Raw genomic sequence first — 9,070 nt, 5'->3', positions numbered from 1 at the left:
GCCTAGTGTCTTCTTTGAAAAAAATTTCACGTGAAGCACAAAGCCTTATGCTTCATTTTTATTCTTCCTTTTCTCATTTTCATTAATTTCTGAGGTTTTTGTGTTTACTTTATGGGGATGGGACTAAGAAAGTAGAGCTGTATTTCCGTTTCTCTCTTTTGCAGGGTGACCCCTAGCCCTGTAGTTGACAGGATTCGCTGACTAGATCTACTTCTTTGCACACTTATTTATATTGGACTTGTATTCTCAAAGGAGACATTAGACAGACACCCTGCATTTCAAGGCAGTGTTAAATTAGGACTGTCCAAATGTAGAAGGCAAGCTAAGACACATTCGTAACTGTTCCCACTCTCAGAGATGAAGGACTCTGGCTGAGGGGTCCTGAGCCATTGTCTTGAGTTGTGATATACCCAGGGACACCTTGAACTGTGTCTCACTACTCCTCCCTCAGCAACCAGAGTTCATCACTAACCCCCATAACCTTCTGCTCACTCTTTTTTATTTTTTTGCCCTGAGTAAAATGATTTCTCCAGAATCAGGTCTCTTCGGGAAGCCCGACCTTGAATGATGCCTCCCAGGTGCCTCTAGACTGCACATTATAAACCTTATATTTTATGTTTTCATCTCTCTATTCCCAAACAGTTTTCTTTCTTGGCTTGCTTCAAGAACTCTATTTCTCCTTATGCAGAAGTTAACTATTAGACAGCAAACACAATTGTTTTGCACTAAATGTTTGTGGAAAGAATAAACATTTGGCAAAAATATTTAATAATAACATTTCCAAAATGATCTGTGCACTCGTCCTTTCCCCAATGAAAGGAAAACAAAGACTCCAATCCTCAATTTCTTTCTTTAAAATTGTCGTGTGCGAACAACGGTTTGTAAATGGAACAAATGCAGTACTTGGAAAAGGGAAAGACAAGGTTTATCTTCGTTTCAGGTGAGATAAAATATTATAATTAATTCTAATTTATGTTTCCTTGCGGAGGACTATGAATTTTTAGAGGTTTACATTTCCTATTGATGTAGGGTTTATTGCAATAAAAACCTGTGAGATTTCAAAGACTGTGTGAGATTAGAAAGGGCAAGGAGATTCTCAGAGCTCAGTGCAAACAGCCAGGACTAAATAAAACTCTCATGCAAACCCTTAAACTCCCCTAGAATGGGAAGACTTATTAAAACCTTTCAGTGTAGACTTTTCAGTCCTGGGAAGGTGCTACAGTGTAGCATAGCAAATCACCTTAGGGATCCCCTTAGATAGATCAGATTTCAAATTTGCATAAATTTGACTTGGAAGACAATAGACGAAATGTCTAAGCTTAATGCACTTTTATTTTCTCCAGGAGATGTCATTCATCACTGGCCTCTCTGCAACATCTCAGCCACTCACGGAGCACACAGAGCACTCTAGGAGAGCGAGTCCTACCCTGTTTCTAAGTCATTTCCTGTCTAAACATTCTTTCTCTACTAACCAATATTCTGGGAATTGGACACTGTACCCTGTGCATTGATGCCCAGTATTCTTTCTCATTCCTGCCACCTAGGATGTCTCCTCATGGGCTGAGTACCTCGGCAAACTTCAGCCCTCACTGGGTCTAAACGCCATTAGTCTATTTTCTTAAAACATATTTTTTAGATTTATTTACTTTATGTGTATGACTGTTTTGCCTGAATGTACATGTGTGCACAAAATGCATGCCTGTCACCTGCACAGGTCATAAGAGGGTGTCAGATTCCCTAAACTGGAGTAACCCTGTGACTGAGCCATCTCTCCAGCTCCATACAGTTCTATTTTTATAGCTTAGTTCTTCCTCTACCCAACCCCTTCTGAAAACTAAATTCAAACTGCAAAACATAAATTCTGGTGTATGTATCATTAATATATGTGTGTGTATATCTATGTCTCTGCAAATATAATTAAATATGCATATTAAGTATGTTTAAAATATTTACTATGTAACAGCACTGGGTAAAAATTTTTAAGTTATATCTATGGTGTTAATGTTAGCAAAAAGAAAGGTTAAAAGATGGCAATGGCAATCTGGAAAGTCAGAATTCTGGAGAAGGCTGAGGTTGGCGGTCTGCAAAGCATGTATGTGACAGATAGCTTGGGACTTCAGTGCACAATAGGGAGATGTATATACACAGGTCTGGCTGAGAAGAGGTAAGGCTACAGACAGACAATTCTCCCTGCTAGACTGTCTGCAGGCAGAAGTAGGATGTCATCCTCCCTCAAGATCAAAGAAACAATAACATGTTACCAGTGTTGACCCGAGAACTCCTGGGAACATAAAAATACATAGGAAAACCCAATACTGTTGACTGTTGAGAAGAATCTACATCAGAATGCTGGCCTCCAATAGGTCACACAAAGTCTGCCACTTGGAAGCGTTATTCTTATAACCCAGCCAGGTGCCTTGGCAATGTGGTGACGCTCCACTGCTGAGCAGGAGCACAGCAGGTACCACTGGTCTCAGTATTTCACCACTCAAATCCTCACAGCCACAGTGTGAGGAACACTTGCAATCGAAACAACATGGCCCAGTAAACTGGAAGATAAGGCAGGAGGGTTGCAGGACTGGGGTGGGCTTGGCTACAAAGTGAAAATCCTGTCTCAAAAGAAAACAAGTAACAAAATATATACAACGTGGGATGTTTTCCACAGAGGCTGTCTCGAGGGACGGACATTTCCTCCCTCAATGTGGTGTCCTTCCTCAACAGCTTTACCAACACTTATCTTTCAGCTTTGGACAACAGTCACTACCTGGGTCTGAGGGGAGACCTCCTCCTGATTGTGATTTGTCGTTCAGTTTGCCACATTCATTATACACATACACAACCCACCAGCCACATGCAGCCAATTAAAACACTAAGACTTTTTTCTTTGTACTTTGATTGTATGGTTCTCAAAGACAAAATTTTTAGATGACAATGTTGGAGGATTTTCTAGCCCACAGCATAAAATTGATTGCACCGTTTACATCAAATGTAGTGACATTAGGGGTAGATGATTCTCCAATGACAATATACAGCATCAGAACCATATCTCAGCTGCATTCTGTCAACAAGCAATGTGTGCTTTTCCTGAAGGAGGTGATCATGCCCGTTTGTCCATCCTTTGTACCCTCCTACTAGAAAACCCCAGGGTGCATAAGTAGCCTCCCTCCCAAATTTTGCCCAGAGTCCAAAATCTCTACTGCTTTTGTGTGCTTGCCTGTGAAGACAATCGTCTACCCTAGGCATTCCAATGCATGCATGCACCAAGCACTGTTTGAGCTAGAACTCTGAGAAAAAGATCCAAGACTGTCAGTGGTTGGCAGTTCTGTGAGCCCAATCTTCCCCAGGCTCTGTTATTTACATCTATTATTCTGAGAAAGCGAAGGTGCTTATTACCTATATAACATTTTAAAAGAAATACCTACAGTTTGGAAAAAATAGTGGAAGAGGAAATTATGTGTATATAAACTCCCACTTAAGTATTTATTTTCCAAATACCTATATACTTTTCTAAAGAAACCATGTTATAATAGAGAATATTCATGACTAAAGAGAACACACCAAAAAGTGTTTTCCAAATGATCACAAATAATACAAATGCCTAACTCTTAGTGTAAAACTGAGAGAGACACGGTGATAAACAATAATCAAGAATATCATCCTTTATCTGTATTTTTGTATTTCCAGGAGTGGATAAGTCCAAAACGAAAGGTCAATGATACGTAGAGCCTCTGAACGATGTTCTAAAAGCCTAGATGCACAGCAAAGATAATCTGGAAGAGGTCAGATGTCACTGGGACAAGGTGTGCTAGCTCTGAGGGAGCTCTCTATCTGGACCTGGGTTACTGGAGTCAGAAGAGTTATACTTGACTATCTGGACCACAATGCCTCCCAGTCCTTCTATACACACTTCTATAAAAACACACACACACACATAATTGAGCTCTCTAAGCTCTGAAGGATAGACCACAAATTTTCATTGTTTCTAAGAGTCATCACAGTTAGTAGAGAAATACTGAACACCCTTCACATGTGCTCCTCTTAAAGAGTACAGTTTGTAAAAGGAACCCGTTCCTAGGTCACCTTGTATCACGCCACGCCCTGTGCACACTGGTCCATGTGCTGATGTGTGCATAGGTGAACTAGCTTAGCTCTGCGTGCCTGAGCTCCACCTACCATCACAGCTGGGCAGGGCGTGGTTCCACTGATGGTTCTTCTCACAGATGAGAGGCTCATCGTCACTTATTGTATAGCCGGGGTCACAGCTGAAAGTCACCGTGGATCTGATACCAAAGTTACTACCATGCCGATGACCATTTACAGGGATGCCCGGGTCCAGGCAGGAGTCAGATTCAAGAGTTACACCTGCATAAACACAGAAAATATGGGACTGCAAGGCCTTTCTTCCTAACTGAAAGAAAGAAAACCACTATATTATTAGCTATAACATAATCCCACATAGGCACAGATCCAGGGAATTACCCAAGTGAACTCTCCATTACTAAACTGATGGTTGAATATCCAGGAGTCCATTAATGTCAAAAGCAATGCCTCCAAACATTTGACCTTGTTTTTCCAAATTAAAAGCAATCATCTTGATGTGGTCTTCTCCAGGTCAAATAGAAATGGGGCAACCTTGAATAACTGATTGGCCCCTCTGAATTTTACCTTTGTTCCCTGGAAAATCAATGGACTGTTAGGGGAACATTAAACTTGATTCCATTCCGTTTCTTTCCTTCCCCTCTCTCTTTCCTTTAATGGTTTGCATTCCAGTTAGGTTCTGGCAGCTGCACAGCAATGTTCCTAGATCTGCACACACACAGGCAAGCACACACATAGAATGTGATATAAAACTGCATGGCAATTGGTTTTCTAAAGCCACATCCATAAACCCACTGTTTTAAAGTTTGTGTACCATTTGCCATATGCCTGTGCTGCCAGATAGGCTGGAATAGAGAAGGAACGGGGTCACTTGATCATGACACACTTTGTATTTCTCCTCTCTAGAATAATGTATTTAAGGATGTGAGAACCATGAAAGATTATGTCATTGTGATATTTGTGTAATTGGAGAGAGGGAAACTCTGATACACTGTCCCCTGCGGGCAGTAAGCTCAGACTTGAACTGCAATCTGGGGCTGCTCACCACCTGTCATAATGTTTTGGCATTCACACTTTCCTGGCCCTGACAGTGACCTCCTGGATGCTGGGTCTGATCATTTGAACTTTAGTTCAATAGCCAGAGGGACTCCATTTTCAATACTACTCCAGGAAAATGTTTTCCAAATGCAGTCCTTGGAATGCAAAAAGCCAGGACAGACAAAAGGAATGCTGGCATCTGTACCTGCCAATGTCCCCAGAGATTGCTCTTACATATGTGTCTACAGGAAAGTCTCTCTGATCTCAGGAAAAGTAAAAGGGCAGAACAGAGACATGAACACTTGGCTCGTCATAGATTGGGGCAAACAAGGTGTCTACTTGCTTGCCTCACTCCAAGAATATATAAAAGGACCCCAAAAGAACAAGATAGCAAATGCATTAACTCCTAAATTTGTTTTTTAAGATTTATTTTTATTTATGTAGATGGATGAATATATGTTGATGTATTATTTGTGTGTGGATGTTTGCCATATGATAGGGTACCCAAGGAGTTCGGAAGAGGGTTTCAGATAATCTGTAGCTAGAGTTAGTGAAAGTTGTGAACTGCCAGATATGGGAGCTGGGAACTGAACTCCAGTCCTCTGCAAGAGCAACAAGTGCTCTTAACTGCTGAGCCCCGTCTTCAGTCCTAACTCTTAATTCTTAAAAAGTGCTATTTTGAAATAAATATCATATATAGGACACTATATGTACACACACACACACACTCACACACACACACATATATATATATAACAACTAAGTTTTAATTGTTTGAAATTAACCCATGTTTGACAAGTTGTCAGTCTTTTAGTAGCAGAGTTGAAACATCATTATTCAATTTTGATAAAAATAATCCTTACAAGAACATGTTCAAGCTGGGCAGTGGTGGCACACGCCTTTAATCCCAGCACTCTGGAGGCAGAGGCAGGTGGATCTTTGGGAGTTCGAGGCCAGCCTGGTCTACAAGAGTAGTTCCAGGATAGGCTCCAAAGCCACAGAGAAACCCTGTCTCGAAAAAAACCAAAAAAAAAAAAAGAACATGTTCATAACCTTACATACACAAATGTTTATATAGGAAAAACACAGGAAAATGTATTTTGAGTGCTGCTATAGCTGGCTAGCAGACGTTCTGGGCAGAGATTAGCAGAGTCGATGATGGAGAGAGAGGGGAGGTCAGGAAAGATTAAAGAAGATGGCATATATCCCATGCATGCATTTATAAAATTGTGTGTATATGTAATATATCATTAAAATGCAAGCACTTATTTTTGAGAAAAGGCTGAAAAGAGGAATGGCCTTAAATATCCTGCCCAACAGAACCATGGTTTTTTGGGTCTGCAACAAGCCCCTCTCAGGTTTTCTTGTTAAGGTGCTCTCATTGGGAGCTGCAGTAGCTTTGTTTTGTTTTGTTTGTAGTTGACTCTGGTTAAAACCCACTCCTATGTAGCAGCCCCCTGCAGGTTCCCAAAGTAAATTTATATAAATATTGCCATAAAATGGTACAGCTTCACTTCATGACTTCAGAAGCTGAAACTCAGAGCCAAACTGGAAAGAAAACTGAGGCTGGCCTGCTGAACACACGGCATCCATCACGGTCTACCAACTGTTAACTGTTCTCAGCCATCACTTGGCATTCGCTAAGCACAGCTGGGTTTTAATCCCTTCCTACCTCTGGTATAATGTTCACTACCCTGAAAAACACATTCATATGAACTCACAGACCAGGATGCTCTGCACAGTACCCTGGCAACTGATCCCACTCAGTATTTAGGAAATGTCTTCAGTAAAATGCTCTATATCACTTCCAGCCAATTGGTATCTCTGTTAATATGTGTGTGTGTATGTATGTGTATACATGTACATATGTATCGCACTATATATATACATGATATATATGTATATATAATACAATGCTATGATAGAATATGTTAATTATATATACACATATTACCCTATATATGATATATATGTATAATATAATAATTTAATAGTATAATAGAATATATTAATTCATTATGTACTAAAAGGATAAAATTTATCATTTAATGATTATATCATTTTACTTTGTATTAGGCAACTGATATTTATTAAGAAACCAAAAGCCATTTTCCACCCTCCAAAACACCCTGTAGTAGACCTCTTGAAATTACTTGACAGACAGATTGTCCAGGGAATCAGCCCATTTGTCATCCCACTTGAAGACAAATATAGGAACACCTATCACCCGGGACACAGTGTCCTGCCCTGGGAGCCAGCCAGGTGCCACTTACTCTCATAGTGGATGAGGAAGCCAACATTAGCCCGGCTGCTGTCGGTGGTGAAGAGCAGGTACATATAGTTGCCTGTGCTGATGAGGAACTGCGGTGCCTGCGTGCCATGGTACTCTCCGATCAGTGGGGATGAACTGGCTGGCCCATCCCGTACTTCCAGAGTATCGTAATTGACTTCTGTCTGGAACCTGGGGAGAGCCATGCAGAGAGTCATGTGAGCTTGCACACCTGTCTAGCTGTGCCACTCCTAGTACAAACTTCAAGTGACTGTGGTGATTGAAACATATACATGAATATTGTATTATTTGTTGGAAAAGACAGCACATTGTAAACATTCTATCATAACTCATTCTCTGACTATAAAGCAGGCTATAAAGAAGGTCATTATTAACCCCTGAAAGGAAAATATTGTGAACTACCTAAGTTCCCTTAGATAAGGAGGTGTTAGAGGACAGATCAATGGATGATAGATGTTAGATGGTACATGATAAACAGATTTTTATATATAATATATACATATATAATATCAGTAATTTGATAATAGATAATAGCAAAGGAGTTGACAGGCTATAGATAGACAGATGATAGGCAGGTTGGTGACAGACTAAGGGAGAGACAGATGATGCATGGATACATTTAGTTGTGAACAATTGCTGATTGTGAACTTAGCACTATTTTTATGATTCTCTCTTTAATGTATTATAGACACCTTGAAATAGACACACTGAAGAGGAATGCTCCCTTAAGGAAAGAGGGACTTCATGGCACGTGATGTTTAAATATCTTTCCTGAAAACCATGCTGTGCTTTTTTTACTCACACCAACCCTTGAGGGGCCAACACTGAGCAAGCTGCTACTTCAGAAGCTCAGTGATGCCATAACAACTTGGGAAAGCCAGACCGGCTTCCAGATAGTTTTTAACTCTGCTTGTACTGCCAGTGAACCCAGCCTGCAATTCTATTTATATAAAGCCAAGACACCCAGGTCCCCCTGGTGCAATGATGGCGCCATTTTTGGGCATTGGGATAATTCCTTAAACACTCCCATCTTGTTCTCCAGAGCTAACTCGGTTTCCAAGTGCCTCTTTTGGCTCTGAAGGAGCATCTCAGAATTTCATGCCTCTGACTCACTCAGTAATGGAGCCAAATGTGTCTCTGAAGCTGGAGCACCATTCCCCTGATGGGTGCAGACTATTGCTAGGAAGAGAAGAGAGCTGGGGAGCTAGCTCAGTTTATTTGTACATCTCCACAATAACAAGAGGACAGATACTGAACCTCGTTTAATAATACTGCCATGCTCACTTCCAATGCGGATGTTCTTCTGCAAAGGCACAATAATGCTATGTTTTCCAAGCAAAGTAGTAGCTGCTACTCTGTGCTCTGTTCTATACAGAGGAAGGTAAACAATGTGGCTAGACCAGAACAGGAACTGAGGTTTGTGGACCTGGGCCTGGTGGTGTCTGCTTTGGCTTTATTAGTTTTAATACGGTGATGTATAAGACATTTGAGTCCAAATTTCAGAAGTCTGCAGAAGCATGGAGTCTTCCATTTGAATCGTGAAGAGACATGGAAAAACTTTCACATTGTTTTTAGCTCGGGCAGTGCAGACAGATAACACACACACACACACACACACACACACACACACACACACACACACAC

The 9,070-nt window shown here is 40.8% G+C and overlaps 1 protein-coding gene across 1 annotated transcript in view; it reads right to left on the bottom strand.

Moving 5' to 3' along the window:
- Positions 1 to 9,070, bottom strand: part of Csmd1 (CUB and Sushi multiple domains 1) — a 1,422,978-nt gene that overhangs the window by 254,239 nt on the left and 1,159,669 nt on the right. Inside the window, exons 17-18 of the mRNA XM_005366231.2 lie at positions 7,410 to 7,597; positions 4,174 to 4,362 (exon numbers count right to left, since the gene is read on the bottom strand). Of these exons, the coding sequence (XP_005366288.1) occupies positions 4,174 to 4,362; positions 7,410 to 7,597 (377 nt within the window). The remainder of the gene's footprint in view (positions 1 to 4,173; positions 4,363 to 7,409; positions 7,598 to 9,070) is intronic.

The sequence above is a fragment of the Microtus ochrogaster genome, unplaced genomic scaffold, assembly GCF_000317375.1.
Source record: "Microtus ochrogaster isolate Prairie Vole_2 unplaced genomic scaffold, MicOch1.0 UNK7, whole genome shotgun sequence".
Classification (NCBI taxonomy): Eukaryota; Metazoa; Chordata; class Mammalia; order Rodentia; family Cricetidae; genus Microtus; species Microtus ochrogaster.
This window is presented reverse-complemented; position numbering and strand designations above follow the sequence as displayed.